The following is a 20,644-nucleotide window of genomic DNA, read 5'->3' as shown; positions in this document are numbered from 1 at the left end:
AACCTTCTGAGCTGTTGAATCTTTGAAAAGTCCACCGGATAATGTCAGAATAAAAAGCAGGCAAAAAAAAATAAGTAATGCTGCTGTTTACTGCAGATCTACAACCCAAAGGAAGTGTATAAAAATAAAGGAGCGAGACCAATAGACTGAGGCAGATCCACGGAAAACATGTCAAAAGTGAAGTTTGAATCTTTTGTGCTATTTCTCGACTCCGTATTGATCTTCGCAGAAACATCTCGCCACAGTTTTAAGAGAGTTACGGGTCAACTGTGCAGCTACACTGCTAGAAATTCAGATTCGGTGTGTGGTGGAGAATCTCACAGCACAGTGTTGTTGCCACTGGCCCTCGATCCCTGCTATTGGATTGTTGTTTTTTTTACCCACTTAAGAGTTCGGCTAATCGATTGTGGGCCACTAGAAGCAGACAGACCATGAATCCATGTGACAGACAAGCTGCCCTGACGAATGGTCACTTAGCTCAGTTCCTATGGAAATGTGCCGGTGAACTATACTGCTAATTGTTTACGCATCCAGCTGAGTGGCTTAATAATCGAACGGCGCTGTCCTTGAATTCACGCACCATTTTTCAGCCGGACACAAAGGTTGGCAGGTTTCTGTGGCCAATGAGCAGTTACAAGTATCAGTAGTGTCAACCTCATCTGCAGTCAGGGAGGAGCTGTCAGCAGAGACAGGTAATTCATCATCTGTTAAGTTGATTGCAAAAATAAACACAATTTAAAGGTTATCTCTGCAAATAATCATTTCTGATCAATTTATAGGCCAGAATTGCAATTTAACTGGCTCTAGAGAGGAGGATGATGTGTTTTCCACCTGAGTGAGAATATTGTCATTGGACACAACTCAAGAACTATTTGATTAGCTGAATAAAAAAGTTGTTGACATTCAGCAAACAGGATCTCAACAGAATCCTTTATTTGGTGCCACCTTTACAGACTTTACTATAATGAAATATCCAGTGTTTGTATCTGCAAGATTTTCTACATTTCTACACCAGTTCTGTTTTTAGTTTGTTGGAGGGCAGGTTACAAACAGTGGCTTTCTCAGAATGTATTTTTCTGAAGATGAGACGTCCTTCAAGCTGTTTTCAGACATGAACTTGGGACAATGTCAGAAAAATTGGGTCTGGATATTTTCCAGAGTTTGCTTTTGACAAATAATGAACACAGCATTCATAGCAACTTGAACTTGACAGTTTCAGTAACGTTCAGGTGAGGGGGGGGGGGCTCTGGGTAGAGCAAGCAGCAGGAAGGACTTGACGTATAATTTCAATCAACAGCGGAGTCGTAATGTTTATTTTTGCTTGGAAAACACTAATATAAAACATTTTAGAGGAATCTGCAAAGTCACCAAAACGATTCGGGCGATATACTGACAGAAACGCCACCATCACGCCCTCACTTGCTCACTGTGAGTTTTTGCAGACATGTCCTGACTGTATTCTCACACGGGCTTACTCAGAACTTTTATGAGGGCTCTGGCAGAGGGAGTAATGGAAAATGTCTGGAGCAGCTGATGAGGACATTTGCGTTCTCACAAACGGCTCCTCCGGGAAATTTCAGGACAATGTGCGGACTTCAGCTTCCATCTGAAAGCAGCTTTATAGTCATCTGATCTTAAGTTGCTATAAAACAAATATTCTTTATATGTTGCTCTGGTTCTTATGGATATTTCGTTTATCACCTTCAAATTTAAAACTTTTTTCAATATAAGACAAAGCCATTAATTGAACATTGATGCCGGAGAAACGAGAGCTGAGGGACATTGTAAAAACTCGGAGTGATAATCTAGCGTTGAGAAAACAAACCGACCAACCCCCACCCCCCCACCCCCCCACCCTCACTGCTCCTCCATTAATCTGCTCTTAATAAGAAATCCAACGGCTCTTCGTTGGACCACAGGCAGAATCCAGACTCGATAGGACCATTGGAAGGCAGACGGCAGCATTTGGCTCCTATAATACTCTGCAGGAAAAACATTTGAATTAACTGCAGGGATTTCACACTGCTGCACGGAATGGATCACAATTATCAAATGGGTTGCAGCCAGCAATTAAGTGCGAATGATAAAAGTCCATTTGTGAACTAGAAAAGACTTATAATAAAAATAAAGCTAAATTAAAGAACGTCCCAGCTTCCTCATGTTTATAACCATAATAAATCCAAACGGTTTTTTAAACGTTTTAATGAAGACATAAGCTGAAGAACAATATATTTCTCTAAATTACTTTGAAAGGCCGTTGCATAGGAAAACTATAATGGAAATGGTGTTTATGTGACACAGCAGGCGTCTGCTCCTTTTATGTATTCACGGTAGCTTATGCTTGAAGTTAGTTCTGTGCAAATGGATGTGGACACTGCATATACAGAATCTGGGCTAAAATCTCAAATTGAAGTATGGCTTGTTTTGTCGCGCACCAGGACTGTCACTGTGATAAATTATTATAAACAAAGACTCAGATCCTGTTACAGAGGGACCGAAGCAGCCTCAATATGTTTTTCCTGAATAGTCATTATTCAAGCTGAAATATTGTACGTTATTCTGCTCGCCGCAGCGGCTTCCAGCAGCATAACTACGGGAGAGATTTATAGGAGATCGGAATAAGAGGAAGCAAAATGGGGCTATAAACAGTGTTTTATGGAGTAAAGGCCGGGCAGCTCGGTAAACTGTTGTCAAGCAGCATCTTCCTGTTTCCGGAGATTCTGCTGATTTTCAAACTTTTGACTTTGCACTGTCACTGGTGGAGGAACTTAGATTTGTTGGGTAAAAGTCCCGATACCAAAAGATACAAATATTTAATTCTAGATACAACTCATGAATTCAGACCCCGTCTTAAATAACTGTTCAGATATTATTACATTATGGTCTCAGACCCTAATGTGGGACATTATTAGACTATATAAACCAATGAACCAGTGCATAACAGTCACTGTAGCAGGTTGGGAAATACTAAGAGTTAGTTAAATGGTTCTCGACCAGGGGGTCAGGTCTCTCCAGGTTCATGAGATTAATATGGTGAATTGTGAGCTGATGACTTGGAAGAGAAAGAAAGAAACAGAAAGTTCTGTGATAGAAATGTATGATAATTATCTGGATTTTGCTCTAATCTCTGACCTTTTTGCATAATTCATCCTCTTTCAGACTTGCTTATTTAACTGAAACTCTCTGTGATTCATAGTGAAAAGAGTTAAACACAACCAAGCACTGCAAACAGACACTAGTTTATGTAATGGGTCACAAGCCAAAAATGCTCGGAATCACTGCTTAAATCTTTAGAAATATCCACATATTTATGTAAAATCTTCTGAATCTGAATAGCAGCGAGATATCCATTTGTCATACAGCATAAAATGATATTCTCCAGTAAAGTAGAAGATCCTTGGGTTTAATGGAAACAAGATTCAGATGAAACCCTGACATATCATCACCTTTCCACCAACTTCTTTAGTCTATATGATGAATTGTTAGATAACAGCTGCTTATGTATACGTCCATCACTTACAAAGAATTATTATTCCTTTTGATTCTTGTTTCTGGCCACTTAACTGAATACAAATCTTTTGACTTTTAGCTCTGTTTTTGTCTCCACCCGCTCTTGTGGGGAATATTTCTCTTTAGCTAAATGCTTTATGCTCTTTTACTTTTCCCAGACAGTTGTTGGTTTGTTGTTTTTGCAGTTCGGGGCTCATTGCGTAATTCAAAATGATGTTTTTGAGCCTTTTTCTCGACTGTTGCAGGCACAAACATTGTCATTATAATGTCAAAATAACTCCCATTTCACATTATTCTCACACTGTTTGTAGACATGTAGTTTGTATCTGTAATTTATAGCCACTTTAAGTAAAGTATAGACATTTGTGTGCTAGATAAACCATCACACTTGCCGATGTTATGTGTTTTGAAGGAAGGCTGCTTTTACAGATAATGCATCATTGGCAGAGCAACAGCAAGAAAACATTCATTTTTGACCTGAAGACCTTTTATTGTTTTTATCACCAGGTAACACGGAGCATTTCTAAACCGAGGAGGCTGTGTAGTATTTTATATTTCCTTCCACTGCTCTCCCTGTGCAAGCGTTGATAGATAAAGATAGTACTGACACGTGTAATGGTGCAGATAACCATGTCAGTCTAACTGCAACAGATATAAAAACTCAGCAAAATGGTCCTTTAAGACTTCTCCATTCCGCTCGCAGTGGACGTGTCTCCTGCAGGTTTTTGTTCCATGAGAGTTAATGAACATTTAACTGATTCCTACAGGGCCGACGAGAAACCTGCAGGACACGAAGCTCCAGGACCAGAATAGAAACCCTCAGGATTCAGTTGTTCTGTTCTCATCTTCGTTGCTGCAGCTTGTTGTACTGCGGTAGTTCATGGCATACAAAGCATTGCAGCAATTAATCTCCAGAGAGCTGGAATTTATGTTTGTAATATTTACATTTTAGTAGACTTTAAATTATCCAAAGAACCGCAGTCTAAGTGCAGATTGCATGCATGATGAAAATGCATATAACAAAATCAGGAGGCCTCTGTGTATTTATGTTCTGACTTGCGTGGCCAGCAGAGCTGATGTCCCTGCTTAGTAAAAAGATTGATGTGTAGCAGGGTGTCAGGTTAGGAGCTGTAATCAAAGTCCAAGGCCAGGGATTGATTCTTTTGTGTTCCCCCATTCTGTGATTTCTACGCAGGGTGAAATCCACAGTGTCTCTTTGTGTGTGGACAGAGCCGCTCGGCCGGTGAGCCATTCATGTCAGACACACGGTCCATCAGCGCCCTCAGGATCGATGGCTTCTGGGATGTCGCCGCCCTGAGCGTAGATGGAGGGAAGCCTTTGAGGTGATGGCCTCGGTCTTTTCATGTGGAGGGGCTAATCATTTTACAAGCTCTATAAATCAGAGCCATGTCGAAGCTGCACCTTGTAAACAATCCTCTTCCATTTCCACCGCACGGATCTCACCAGCCTGACTAATTTGTGGGCAGATTGGGTCGCTGATCCTCCGCCACTCCTCCTCAATGAACCTTTGACTTGTGCTGGTATCGATCATCCGAGCTCACTGGTGTGAACATGACTTTAATTACCCATTACCCTGATGAAAATTACATTTGTGGAGAAATGCTGTGTCCCTAAACAGCTCCTAATTTTCTACTTAAAAGGACATGGGTATTGGACTTTGTTGCAAAAATGTGGTTTAGAGTCTGACTGGTGCTCCATCACATGATGAAGAGAGCGTCTTCTGTAGCGTAAAGGGAACATTTGGGTTTAATTCATGAAGTATTTAGAAAGTTAAAAACCCAAAGCAAAAGTTCCTACAGGGTTACACAAATTCCAGAAGCCTCTCTCGTACTTAAAAAATGCAACAGAGGAGTTTAAAACAACTTGTCGCCGACGAGGGCCTGTGGCTACGCAGCGTGTGATGTAGTCCGTCGGGGGGGGTGCACACTGACTGACCACAACTGAAGCACGGAGGCTGACGTAACACTGCGAGTTTGTTGAAGCGACTCAGCCATGAAGAGCTGCTGCTGGACGTGTGTGTCTCCGCTGGAAGAAGCCGCTGGAGCGATGACAGCTCCTCTTTATGGCTCTTTGAGCGAGTGGCTGAGTGGGTCCCTGTGCCGTCGCCACGGTGACGACAGCCTCCGTGGCGTCCGAGGCAGATCGTCGGTGCGGAGTCGCAGCGCTGCCATTCGTCACAGTTAACAAATAGAACAATGTTCACAAGCCCGTTTGTTATTTTGTTGACCTCGTGCAGCTCGGTTACTGCCGGGCCTGGGAGCTGAATATTCTGCCACCGCAGAGGAATAAATCCCGGTAATGTGGAACAATGTTTTTCACTGCTCATCGGGTTTTGCTAATACTGGCAGAAATGAGTCAGAGGCACAAACGGAAGCTGTGAGGCCTTTTGGTGTTTAGACTTGCAGGACATCTAGCACAGACCTGGTGTAGTGTCCATTTCATTAAGGGCGGGAAAGAATTATACTACACCATAGCCTCATATCCCAGCATGCCTTTTAAATAGAGAATATAAATTTAGGTTATTACCTGCCATTAACCTCAGATGCCAACAAGAATTGGTGTACTTCCTATAAATGTAAAAACTGTGTAAAATTTGAACTTTTACTTGCTAGCAGAGGAACAGGATCATCAAACGTAAAGCGGAAACAGTATAGGAAGATGCAGCTCACATAACTGATGACGACTGAACTTATAGATATGTCATACTGAATTCTTTATGTGCGCTCCCTAAGTTGAAATCTGAAACCAAAACTAACCAGATCAGACTTTCTGACTTTGGCCCAAAATAGTTTTAATCCCACATACGACGGCCTTGATTGAAACAGTCGACTTACACTTTCCTTTTTTCTGAGTAATCGGTTGCCAGTCCAACATTTAGTCCAAAGGCTGCTGCAATACTTCTGCCCTATAACAAGATTAGAGCCCACGCTATCTATTTTTAGTTTTAATATGTTTGTATGAAGTTTGACATTCATATAAAAAACAAAAACTAGGAATGTGTTTGAAGTCATCACAGAATCGCTAAAAAAATGGATTTTCGAAAAACAGAAAATCAGTCCCTCTGATGTTTTGATGCCACAAATTACAAGGCGCACAGAAACAGAAATAATAATCCTGGCAGCACCGAGCGAAGCAGTAATTGCTCAAATATCTCACAGTGATGCTGCGATTCTCCGCGTTCCCTCATCAGCGATCAACCTGCTAATTAGCCCTGAGTCTCAAAGGGAGAGGAGACTTCTGTAATGGGCGTGAAGGATGGGCCGCCCTGTCACTCATTAAAGCAAACTTATAATTCTCCCCGACTCATTATATCAACACTGTGCAGGAGCTGGTGTGGTCACTGTGGGGAGATGTCATGGATCGAGCTCATGATCGACATTGGACCCGTTCCCACAGAGCTCGTAATTGCTAACTCCTGCTGCGCCATTTTGGTAATGATTAAATCCTATTTTTGCCCCCCACACACGGATTTTCCCTCTCCTCTGATAAACACTGTGCAGAGTTGATTACACGAGTCGGTTTGTTTATCAAAATCGTCCCCTCGGTCGTGGGTCTGTGCCAAACGGGTAAAAATAAATGAGAATCTCGTATGGATCAGGAGTTCACGCGTTATCAGGCGTTGAAATTGGAGCTCATGCAGCTCAAAGTCTGGATAAATTAAAGCGTGAAATGTTTGATATTTGATGTCAAACACTTCCTGTGCCCTGACTTGCATATTAGTGGTTATATGTCACTTTTCCCTTCAAATTCTGGGCCGGTGTCAGACAGTCCTGCTGGGAAATGTGTCACCTATTAAACACGGCACACAGCTTTTAAATCACATTTAAAAATCCATTACTGTCCATGTTACTATTTATACTTATTTATTATATTTATAGATGTGGTAATACATCTTTAAAAAGACCAACAGGTGGAAGAAAATTGTGGCACATTTGGATGTTTAGTCCTTCACTGTGTCCTCTCTTATCTGTGCTTTGCAGGCGTTGGAAGCCACATTGCATTTGTAGACTTCTTAGATATCGGACTTGCAGAATATTGGACTGTTCAACATTTGTATACATATTTTATATTTGGGTTTTTAAATGACAGTCATACAAATTCAGATGTAAATCTCGCTAAAACTGTGGAGAAAAGACAACTAGAAGTTCAATTATACAAGAAAAAAATCCCTTCACCATAGAATTTAGTATGAAATCACTTGATGAATAAATAATAGAGCTTCTCTATCTACTGGCAATTTTCAAAGCGTGTTATATGTAGGATCCTATCACTGTGACATGTGTTATGCAATGTTGGAGCAACAGTCTGGTTGAAAACTGGTAATTGTGGTGACATTGTGCGCTGCTCTTCCTTGGGATTACAACTGTGCTGTTAGTGTGTCAACGTGACTGACACCAGTGGTTAACCCCCTCTCATGGGGGGGTACTGGGGCCAGTGCCTCTGACAACCAGCCGAGACCTGCACCACCACCACCACATCGGTCCAGAGGAAGCTTATATGGAGAATATATTTGAAATAATTATCTTTATTATACATGAGCGTCAGTATTGGTATCCTCTTGGCTGTCTTTCTTTAAGTTTCTCCAAATTCCTGTAATATATTACGATGTACGGTAAATGTCACGAGGTGTGCGGCCCTTAAAGTTCATCTCCTGTCATTGATTAAACCTTCGAATCTCATCTCTTATATCTACATACCTTTTATTCCATGATAGAAAAAAAAGTAAATCCCTTCATCGCTTTGAAATGATTTGGATGAAGTGCTTCACCTTTGTCTCATTTAATATTCGTGGACCTATAAATATGCAAATCAGCCCCAGCTCTGTCTACAGCCAGGTCTCTGCTCATCACACACACACACACACACACACACACACACACACACACACACACACACACACACACACACACACACACACACACACCTCTGTAGTAAAAGTGTAGTTCAGACACACATGTTGTAACTGGAAACCGATCAAAGAATGATGAAACGTATACAGGGTTTCCTACGAGCTGATGTAACAGAATGGAAATGTGCTTCATGTAGGTCTGTCGCTCACTCACTGCAACATTACAAAAGTAAAAGTAAAAGATTACATGTGTTAGTTAAACCTTGATCCTGCAGCTTTGACTTAGCAACTTTAGCTTGCATTATGTGTAAGGCTTACAGGCCGTTATTAAAATAGATAACAACAGAAAGTTACTCATTTAGCTGAATACAGTTAAACTCCCAGTGTAAAGTGGTTTATTTCTTTCTGAAACTATCATTGTGATGTTTGAAAGACCAGAGTCTCTCTCTCTGCTGTCTTGGCGTCTCTCACTCTTACTCTAGATAAACGACGTGTTGAGAGCCGATCACAACACGTCACCTTCAGACGGACGCCTGGCAGCTCACTCTGAGGTTGTCAAGTGTAAAGTGACAGCGGGTGGACAGCAGACTGTGGTCAGTGTGTCCGAGTCTGATTTGAATTGAACAGATCTTATCATTGTTTTTTAAGATTAAGTATTCTCAGTCGTGACCTGAAATATTTGGGTCTGTGAATCAAATTGTTCCGTCAGTCTGTGACACTTATGTTCGGAAGTGCATCACTATTGTTACCGGCCTTCAGTCACATATAAAAGACCTGCCACCTATTCAACAGTGAAGCAACACAGACCCAAACTACACTGTAGAAACAGCAGCAGTGAAATTAAACAAGGTGCTTTCTACTTTCAGGTTGTGTTGATTGTCGGTTTCTGTCGGCAGAGTTCACACTTCTCTTTCTTCATGAAGCCACCGAGATTGAGACCTTTGCTTTTATCACAAATCTCATATGCAAAATGAAAGACTTATTGTGTGTGTGTGTGTGTGTGTGTGTGTGTGTGTGTGTGTGTGTGTGTGTGTGTGTGTGTGTGTGTGTGTGTGTGTGTGTGTGTGTGTGTGTGTGTGTGTGTGTGTGTGTTGCTTCTCTGAGTGACGGCAGCTGCATCAGCTGAACGCTTCTCATGAGAAGGACTCAGATTGAATCCCCGGCGTTTGTCATTTCAATCGGCGGCTCTGTTGTAAGGATTCTACGATTATTGCTTTACGTGAAAAGTCAGCGCTGCTATTTGTCAACAAAATGCAGCAGAGCCTTGTGTTTAAAGTGAAACAGGAGCATCGTGACAAATGACTTACCGTCAGCAGCAGAGGACGACTCTCTTTGACGGCGCCCACACAGCCCAGACAGCCGATCACCATGATGATGGTCCCCACGGCGATGAGCAGGTTGGCCGCTGACAGCGAGGGAAGGGATGATGATAGGGTGGCAAAGTTTCCCTGGGTCACCGAGAGCCAGACCCCCACCCCCAGGATGCCACATCCTCCCAGCTGCAGAGGTGACACACAGAGAACTGTCAGTTTGCTAATAACACGGTCAAACTCATCGCAGACACAGACACAGCGGAACATGGTGGAGCATGAGAATGTTTGGAGACTATCCTGCAACTTCCTCATTATTTTTTTAACAGAATGCAGAGGAAGGAAATGGGAAGAAGCAAAAAATAAACTACCAGCACCTGTAACGTTTTTGTTCATACATTTAAAAAAAGAAAGTGAATGAAGGACAATTTGCTGTATTATGTGTCGGACTGTTTCTTGCCAGCAAGGTGGAATTTGAAACATCTGAAGGGAGCTAGGCTAACTGTTTATACCTATTTCCAGTCTTTATGCTAAGCTAAACTGATGGGGTATCAATCAGAACCATTCACATAAACATACATTTACAAACAGTATATAACCAATTCTTCGACAAAACGTCAAATAATAAACAATTAAGATTTATCAAACTCAAAAAGACATTTATAAATAGTCAAAATAATACTTAATAATACATTTACGAAGAGACAGTGACAGGGCATCGCCTCATATCACCTCAGGGATCGAGCACATCGTCACTATAAGAAACTATACAGAGGTTTTTCCTTTAGATGTCACTTTCACACCTGTATCTTAGTTCACATGGTCCCTGTTTAAGGTAAGGATGACAATGAGTGGCTGAGCTTGGTGGAAATAACTCTAAGGAGTATTTTAGAGATGTCGGTGTAAGCAGGAATTTTATTATACCCAATATAAAGCTTACAAGGCAGAGTTTATCAAAGTAAATATAACATAAAACAAGAGCAACAAAAACAAACACTTCGAAATAAGAAAATAAATAGGCACGATGGCCACACAAATAATTACAATAACAATATACTGTTTAAGCAAACAGTTCAGGGGAGAGCTCTCAGACTCATGTCTTTCTCATAGTAGCTCTCTCAGACTTACGTCTTCCCATGTCCCGCCTCCTGACTCAATGAACAGCCCGGCTTAAATGGACCTAGCCACACCCCGTACAATTGGAACATTCCAATATTACATTATCTACAGGGGTGTCCCAGGTAAAGCCATCTACAAAGCTTCAACAGCTTATACAATAAAACTCCCTATGGCTGGTAACATAACCAGCAACATAGTTACAGACAATTGTTCCATGAAGGCATAGCCTACTAATACTAGAACATATTGAAACAAAACTGGAACACCGCGGGTTCACGGGTTCACAACAGACATGTAACACACATAGATAACATTTATACAGAACAACACGTGTCAACGGGCAGTTTATTGCAGGCCGCGACGGTCGCCATGCGCACCCGCACACACGTGTACACACACGGAGCAGTGGACTACTGCAGTGACGAGCGCCGTGCACTCCGTCACAGTCCCGACCAAAAAAAAGAAAACATTCATAAATCAGTTTTATCATCAAACTGATTTATTGAACTTGAGGTCATTGATTTGACAGGGATCTCAGTCATTGGACAGTTCTGGTGACCATCAGCGGTACATGGAAGCAGAAGAGCTTTTCTGCCAATTAACAGGATGGATTTTCAAAGAGAAACACATGGAGCTTGATAATATTTTTTTGCCATGTTTAGGGGAATGATATTTCTCTGTGTGTGTAATTTGGTGCAGATCCAATTACAAATCTAGAGCAGATTTAAATGTGGTTTCATAACGGCCTTAGTGGAGATGTGTTCCCTACTGCGGATGTTTATCTGACATCACTGGTGTCACAAATAGCTCAGGACTTCAAGGTTGTTAGTGAAGACCTCACATATCATACAGAGAAACCCACAGTTCCCACAATGAGCCAGTTAGAGACACTGGAGAGAACAAATTCCCTTTCAACAGAGCCAGATCAGGGGACATGAATCTGTATTAAACAATACTTCAACAAAAAGCTTTTGAATCCATCTTGCAATGATGTAGTAGCCATGAGTTGTAAAATCAACATGTTAACGGGATTCCTTTACAAGACGTTATCGACTCTTCACACACGTCAAAGCAGAAAAGCTTGACTCTCCCATCAAACAGACTTAATTTAGACATAAGTCAAATTATCACCTTCACTAAAGAGGCTTAATATAGTCGACCAATTAGCGACCGCTGGGCCGAGTGTTTGAAGAACTAAGCTGCTTTGGGAGGAGATCTCACTTCTCTGGAGTCCAACACCAGCAGATCTGGGATGTTCCTTCTTATGCATTAGTGTCCTGATGAACAGCAACATGTTTGCTTTTGCCTTTAGAGGCTGAAATTCACAGTGGGGGGTGTGGGGGGGCAGGAAAAACACTAACACATTCATGATGCAGCATTCTCAGCTGCGACTACGGGAAACATCCATCACGCAGCCAGTCGCACTCTCTCTCCACGGCCACTTGCCAGAACTCCCAGCGGCAATAAGACTTACATGGTTAAATACATGATTATTGCCCCCCCCCACCCCCCCTCCACTCATTTTATACACACACTCACATGCACTTTTCTTTCCATTTCCAGCTTTAACACAAGATCTTATTTAATGAGCTTCTCGAGCTAGAAGTAGGGCAAGGCTAAAATAAAAAGCACTCATGTGGCGCTCGGCTCACTCAGGCAGCTCGGAGACTTCGGCAGCTTGCAGATGAACGGTCTCCGGGTCATCGCTGCTCACAACGGACACTTATCACGCCCCAGAGTGCCTCCGCTAATGAAGTTTGGCCGCGGTGACGGAGGGCGAAGGATGAAAGGGGGACGCTGAGAATAGGTTCTGAACATTTTAAGCTCACAGAGTCAGAGGCTCGTGAGAGAGGAGGATGAGACGATCCCCGGAGGCGAGCGATGCCATCTCGTACATTTTGCGACACGTGTAATAATCTACACGGCAGCGGAGATGAAGAGACGTCCTGCTCATACATGAGTCAGTCTCAGTTTCCGTTTTTTTATATCATCAAATAACTAATTAAATCCAAACCTGCCAGGAAAATTAACACCTGAACACTAGTGTGATAACAACAACCTCCAATGACAGAATGCATCTTAGGGAAGCTTTGACGTATAATTGAACCATTTACTTTGGTCCATGTCCCATCCATTACCACGGAGGAGGCGGGGCTTAGGTCGTCGATCTTGATATACAGTCTATGAGCCATATTACAATAGTGATTGATGGAACTTCGCTATCAATTAATTGCCAATTTCTTCCATTTGTGAGACGTGAATGCTTCTTGTTGCATCTACCACTGGTGTCTGTTACCAATTAGCTATTTTATGCTTTACTCAGACATGACACGACAATTATGGACGGAACCACATGCCTGGGTGATAATTGGCATCTGGAGTCGGATGCATAAAGCTGTGAATTCACACTGTGTACGCAGAAAAGACAGAAACATGCATCTGCGTTCTATTCATCAGATTCGACAAGCGTCATTTCTACCCCCACAGTTTTGCCATAAATTGATGTAGTAATGCTGTTTGCATTTGGATACTTGGGCCCACTCTAACGCATTAACAGCAGAATGTCCAATTTCCCTGATTGAGATTGGGACGCGTTACGCTCGGCTGTGGCTTTCCAGAGCGGCTGTATCACTAATTCATCAGATAGAGCTTCACACCATCATCCTGCTGAGGAGGAGGATCAGGGATTGAACCATAGAGTTATAATAGAGTCGTGTTTAAACACACTTTGTGCTTCACGGCGCAGGTAAAACATTTTTGTCTTTTTATTCCTGTTCATATGTGGGACATAGCGTATGCAAGGTAATTTTTACAGTGCCCGGTGTTTATGCATCTGGCCCCGGGTGCACGAGAGGCGGCGGTGGAACCAGAGACAACAACAGTAACAGTGAAATGTTTATTTATAACTAAACAAAACCACAATCCATCCAGATAGAAGCTTTATTTCCAGTACCAGCAGCTAAACCTTTATATTGTGAGCAACGTTTTCTGCGTTTTCAGCTTGTCAATCTCCTGAACTCGTACATAAATCTTAATATTATATCTCCGTTTCTTATCTCTGTCATCGACCTTCTGGAGGTGGAGAAACCAATCAGCCTGCTCGCAAATCCACACAATGCCTTGTTGAGATGCTGGAGGTTTGTGCGACCTACGTTACCCATAACCCATAAACCCCTGCGTGGGCTTGCAGAGACATTTTGCCGAAGTGCAGTTCCAGCTGGTGAATGACCCGATAACATTTCTTCTCACTTTCATCATTTATTTGAATTTCAAAGCCTGTTTCTTAAAGTCCAACAGTCCACAGGAGGAAGAGGTGGATGAGGAGGAAGGATTAGAATGAAGCATTTGCTGAATTGTTAATATTTGTTTGTCTATCACAACTGCAACTGACTGCAATGTTTTAAAATATGGGATATATAGGTGTGTATATATAGATGTGATTATTATATGATTATGATATGCGGTTACTGTGCAAGGGGATTTGGCGCCTCTCCCAGTGGAAAACCAGTTCAGAACTGGGATTTTCTTGTGCATAAGAGATAACGAAGTATATTTACACCGATCAGGACTAAATTAATCTATAACACCTTCTATGTTTAGTTCCTGGATTTGCAAGTAAATGCAAATTGAAGTTTATTTAATTAGTGTAAAATGTGCCACATCACACTGATCCTAGATTATTTTACTGGGTATAACTCTGTTAATGTTTATCCTGTGTCTGGAGCCTATGTTGTGTTTTGATTATGTCAATTTGTCATTCATTACTTTCTCCAGTGTCTTGTTAACTTCCTGTGTATTCGAGCTGTGTCTGGATTCAGGGGCTGCATCCTTCAGAGGACCCGGTCCACGTGGTCCATGAGGTACGCCTCCCTCATTACCTCTGTGAGAAATGGCTCGTCGCTGAAGAGCAATGAATCCTGGGATATGTTGGGCCGGGAATGATCTACCCACTGGAGCCTGAGTTTCTCTCAAGGATGGGAGGATGCATTTGTCGGCCGCATTTGAAGGAGCCTTGGAAATGAGACAGTCCTGAATTGAGACACAGCCTTCGTGTCTGTGTTTCCCTTTGTTCAGAGTCAGCTCCTCCGTCAGCTCCTCCGTCAGCAGGCCTGAGTCTCCTCATGTTTATTCCCTTTGAGTTTTTCTTACCAAGCTCTGCCCTGGTGCTGTTTGAAACCTTTGCCAGATGTGACCTCTTAACTGGGCACAAAACACGTAAGTCTAATAAAAGACTTCCTTCATGTAGCTGCATTTGGTGTCCGTAAAACTCTAAAATAGAAACAAGGGGACATCTTCAAATTGTGTATAAAAGTATAACTATAAAGTAAAAGCTCTGAGCATTTGAACAGCTGGAAAAAAGCAGCTATTTTCCATTTCTCTCAATAAATCACTTTATTGTCTGCCAGTCAACTTATCAATCAGTTCACGGATGGTTTTCACTAACTGAGTGGAGTTGAATACTGCTGTTTAGAACTGACGTCTTGCATCTAAAGCATCACAGTTTCTTAATGTGCTGTTGTTTTGTGCGTTTAGCTTTGAAGTATCGCAAAAAAACAAACGACTCAATCCAGCAGCTTTTACAGGGAAGTACTTGTTTTTTTTCTCTTGTCACAATTTGGTCTCGATTAAAATTTCTCCCCGAAACCAGCAGCTTTAAATCTCTTCCCTCACACAGGTTTACAGTGTTTAAATTGATGCGGCCATCTGGAGCTTTGTTTATCTGACGCAGAGCCTCTGACTCTCGCTGCTGATTAAGGCTCGGGACATCAACTGCTCAGTGTGAAGAGAAAATACTCTTTACTTAAATAAATACCCTTTTTTTTTTTTTTTTTTATATTCTTTTTATTGGTTTTTAACCATTTTATAGAACAAACATTAGAAAAACAGAACAGACAGCAAAACAAACAGAACAACAACAAAAATCCCACCCCAAACTAACAATGAGCACTGCAGTATATATCCTTACACACATATATACATATATTTATATACACACATACACATACCCATACATACATATATATATATATACACACATACATACATACACACAAACATCCGTGTATACACAAACATACATACATACACAATCAGCAGGATGACAGGAGATAGACAAGGGAATAGCGTATACCCTTACCCTTTAAACTAAACTTCCTCTCCCTGATTATTCACAGCTCAGCAGAAATGTCGACGCTGATATAACAACTACATCTCTCCGAATGATTTTCCCCATAAAACGTACAGTAGATCCTCTTGACCCGTGGGCTTTCCATGTATAATCCAGGTGAAGGTTTTAATGACCACGTTCACAGTGTGTGCATACCGCTGCTCTGATCTCCGTTGCAGTTAGGAGCGCCCCCCTCCAGCGCCCGGGCGGGAAATACATATGAATACCATTTAATTAGTGGGATTAAGGTCCATAATTGGAATAATCATACATACATGAATGAAATGTGGCCGATGATTAGAGAACGAAGGGAGTTTTTCGTGGATGCTAACACCGAAGACTGTTGGTTTGACCTCACGTGCTTCATGTATTATTTCTTCAGTGACACTTTGAAGACTGAATCACGTATTCAGTTTGTCCCAGGAGGAAGAATTCTGCTCCATGAATCTGCTCTCATGGTAACCGCCTGGTGATAAGCGCTGCTGGTTTATAATATACCTCAAACTTTAGATCTCTATTACCTTTTTAAATATATACGATTTATGAAGGCTGTGAGAAAGAGAACCTGTGGAGACGAGGCGCTCTGGTGCTCCGACTGGCCTTTCACTTTTTTTTGTCCGATTCTCTTGGAAGGTGCGACATTCTGCACCCAATTTACTTCTCTTGACAGACGGCGTGATGCTTGTCAGCGATGACACGTTGCTGCTGTGTTCGTGTTGCCTTCGCTCCGACAGGCACACAGCTGGAAGACGCCACCCTGCAGGGCCAGTTAGTCTAACACTCCATGTTTTAAGAGCAGAAAAACTGTGCTGTTGTGAGTTGCTTCTTTTGTGTTATCTAGTGCAGTGTCTGTTCTTAACCTGCCTGTTTGGAATGAGCTGTTTGTCAGGTTATGTTGGTTGAAAGTTTAAATGAAACTGTAACGTTTCATGTTTATTTAATGGGGTAGTGTTGTGGTCTGTTGTTCAGTTGTAGAGCTGCTACTGACAGCGCAATGTTTTTTTTATAATCACCTGAAAATACCTGTTAATATATAACCACAGCCTAAATGAGGTTTCTGGTATAACTACTGTATTTCTTTGTATGAAAACCTTTAAAACTGAAAGAATCAACAGTAACTCTGGAGTGCTTTTATTTTGAAACAGAATATGAAGCTGCACCCTCACTGCTGCACAAAGAGCTGTTCCCCTGTTTATTCAAAGTTCAGTGAAACTCACAAATAAGTTGTTGAAGCCGTTGCAGTGAACACACCGATTGTCTATCATTGGGATCAACATCAATCTGCTGAGTCCCAGCCGCCGCTGCTGAACAGCGCTCGAGGTATTTGTTCCACTTGCAGAGAGACGAGAGATTTGTGGATTTAGTGGATAGATTAGATGATTATCTCTCGTGGGCAGTTTCCAGCCTGTGCTTTCTATAATGTCCCTGCAGCTTTAGTAAGACCCTGTGGTTCTTTAAAAATATATCTGTATATAAATGTACGAGTTTAGAGGATGATTGATCTGTTACAGTTAACTCTGGAGGGTGTGAGTGAAATATTCACAGGAGCAGTGTGGGTGGTTTAAAGACCAATGTGTTTTCTCACACCCGAACATGTGTAACTGACTCTTCTATTGGTTCACTTCTTTATCTGATCTCCTTTACTTTGCCTTATTGAGCAGATTTAGCTTCGTTGCTAAAGATTTACTGTTGTCCTCCTGTGGATAGAAGAGTTTGTCGAAGGAGCAGAAGTAGTTTTCTTTATCAGCTTTTAACACTTTCCCACCACATCTCCTCAGCAAGAAGCTTTTTAAAGTCGTCTAAAGTAAAGTATGGACTTCGCTTGCTGCACAGCAGATTTTCTCACAGGCAGGTTGAAAGTTTTCATCCTTGGTTCATCCAGCAGCCGTCCTCAGGGCTCTGCAGTCTCCTGTTGTAAAGCAACTGCAGTCTGCAGTCTTATTATAAAGTTTGCTGCTCCCCCTTCACACTTCTGTGGGAGGCAGAGGACGGACACGGTGTGTTTTGAATGAACTGTGCTCTGGTCTGACAATTTTTCTTCTGACACTGAGTGGAGGAGTTTGAAATGTTAATCAGTTAGAGCTGCTCCAGAGCCCTTATAAGGGAACTGCAGTATTCTTCAAACTGGGTATTACATTTATAAATGTGGGGTTTGGGCGCCAGTGGCCAAAAGAGACAAACAACAATTCACACTCGCATTCATACGATTTAGAGTGAATGAAAGGAATCTACACAAATATTCAGAATTGGTCTTGATGTGGCTACAGTGTAATCTTATGGGGAAACAAATTAATTAATCAAATTGTTATTCTAGGTCTTTGCTGGGAGTCGGGTAACATTACACATGACTCGGTCAGCGAGATGTTTTGCTCTCAACCGTGAAGCAGCGTGTCAAAAGTCGTGGGTCAAAATTCAATAGAACAGAATAGAATAGAACGTTATTGCAAATCCAAGTGGAAAATTGTGTCCAGCTCAGCAATGTGTCATTCAAACAAGTGACAGCATAAACAATGTAAAAATAACCGATCTGCAGTTTGCATGTCAACCTTGTGGAGGAAAGAATAGTTATTGCAATTTTAAATTGGTTGCGGTTTGAGCTTCACCACCGAAAGGAAACGTTTCATTCGCAGATTGAAAGTGAGCGGGTGCTGAAGGTTCACCACGGCTACAGTCTCGTGAAAACGTGAACGAGAGAGAGCTGGAGAGAGCGGTTTGGATTTTGTGATGTGAACAATGTCGATGAAGCATTTGACCTCGATGGCCCTGTCTACTTGTTAGAGCCGAGCGAGGAGGACGAGGAGACCCTACAAATTGAAGAGCAATGAGAGAGAGAGGAGAGAGAGAGAGAGAGAGAGAGAGAGAGAGAGAGAGAGAGAGAGAGAGAGAGAGAGAGAGAGAGAGAGAGAGAGAGAGAGAGGCAACAAGCAGAGGAGGGACGAACGATGCTGCACAGCCAAGAGTGAGAATCCTCTTAGAGTGCGACGTGTGTAATGTTGCCAGATTCCTAGCAAAGACCCAGAATAACAATTTGAACCTTTTATTGGTGAAAAGTAAAATGTCGCAGTGTCCACATAAGATAACCATGTTGTCATTTATACACCCACATTTATAAACATACGGTCCAGGTTGTTTAAAATAGTGGAATTTCCTAGTATTCATTTAACTGAAGCAGCTAAATGAAGAATATAATGTTTTTCTGCAAACTAAAATATAACTGTTTTAGTATTTACAAAACTCCACTGATCTTTTATAAATTTGAATGCAGCTCTGTATTGATTCATGGACATTTTCCCATTTTAAAAACTGCTGGGTTCAAAAACTGTCTTCCAATTAAAAAAAAAAGGAAACCAAACTCAAACCTTTCAGACCTGTTGTTTTTTAACAGAAAAATTAAAATCCAAACTCAATAAACCCAAATCATGCGTGTCTTTGCTCAAACTGTGTTTCTTAGTAAACCATTGTGTAAACAGGAAACTGTGCTGCTCCGTGGGCTGTTTGCTGCCTTCACGTTGGGAATTTGAAAGATGCAAAACATCCTGCGCCCCTCGTTGCTCAGGCATCAAACTTCCCTGCAGCTCTTTCCTCTCCGGTTCCCTCTGAGTCTCAGTGCAGAGAGAAGCTTCCACTCAGCCCTGTGCAGCTCACAGCACATTACATGGATGTCGCCAGCAGAATATACGGCTAATTAGGGCAGTTAATTAAATCTTGACAGACTAACATCTTCCAGCCAGTGATGCTGAACACATGTTAGCCGAATAAAATCGGTAATTGAAAACACTGCATATTTGTTAGAGAGCATAATTTCCCTCCTAAATCAGCGGGAGCCTTCTAACACAAATCAACTTTCACACCATCAGCCCATTTGCAGTGACAAATTAATTCATTTGAACTAATTCGACACCCACACCCCCCCACGATCCCTTTCTTTAACTTTGAATCCATTTGCAGCTCCGCCCCATTCTGCTCTTCATTTTGGATTTTGTTTTGCTTTTGTTTTAAAAGCTGTGAGAAAAGAAGCAAATAACAAAAAAACATGTTTGTGTTGCCCACAGGGGGAAATAGAACCTGCATGTTCTTCACGACTCAGAGGAGCAGTGTCTCACGCGACCGGTTTTAAATCAAAGAGTCGATCAAGGAGCAGTGAAATGTGTTCATGTCACATGGATCTGGGTTTCAGCAGGAGACTGACTGTCGTGCTCGTATCATAGAAGAAAAGGTTCTGATAGAATCCGGTTTTACTCCTCGACAAAGATGGAGGAAGAAGCAAAAAATCCTTGAAGCACAACTGACTTTGAATTGAGTGAACGTTTCCTTTATGTGAAGGTGACACGACGTGTGATGGAATTTATCACCGGAGACGCCACTCAGCTGAAAACACACAGATACACACGCCGAGGCCAAACAATTCCGAATGTCAGAGTTTTCACATCAAGATATAAATATGTTATTTCCTCAGAACTCGACGCAAATGTTGACAAACACCTCATCTCGCAACTTTATGGAATTTGCTCCTTTTATCCAGATCTGCTCCGAGACTTAATAGATTCCCCCCCTGGCCTCATCACTCCTCTGTGTATGGAGCAAATCGGTTCAGCACCTTTTGCATAATCCTGCTGACGAATAAACACACACACACACACACACACACACACACACACACACACACAC

The 20,644-nt window shown here is 41.9% G+C and overlaps 1 protein-coding gene across 1 annotated transcript in view; it reads right to left on the bottom strand.

Moving 5' to 3' along the window:
* The window catches only part of tspan4a (tetraspanin 4a), a 101,052-nt gene that overhangs the window by 37,179 nt on the left and 43,229 nt on the right, over positions 1-20,644 (bottom strand). The window contains exon 2 of the mRNA XM_061068692.1: positions 9,688-9,879. Within this exon, the coding sequence (XP_060924675.1) occupies positions 9,688-9,879 (192 nt within the window). The remainder of the gene's footprint in view (positions 1-9,687; positions 9,880-20,644) is intronic.

Source organism: Limanda limanda, chromosome 3, assembly GCF_963576545.1.
Source record: "Limanda limanda chromosome 3, fLimLim1.1, whole genome shotgun sequence".
Classification (NCBI taxonomy): domain Eukaryota; kingdom Metazoa; phylum Chordata; class Actinopteri; order Pleuronectiformes; family Pleuronectidae; genus Limanda; species Limanda limanda.
This window is presented reverse-complemented; position numbering and strand designations above follow the sequence as displayed.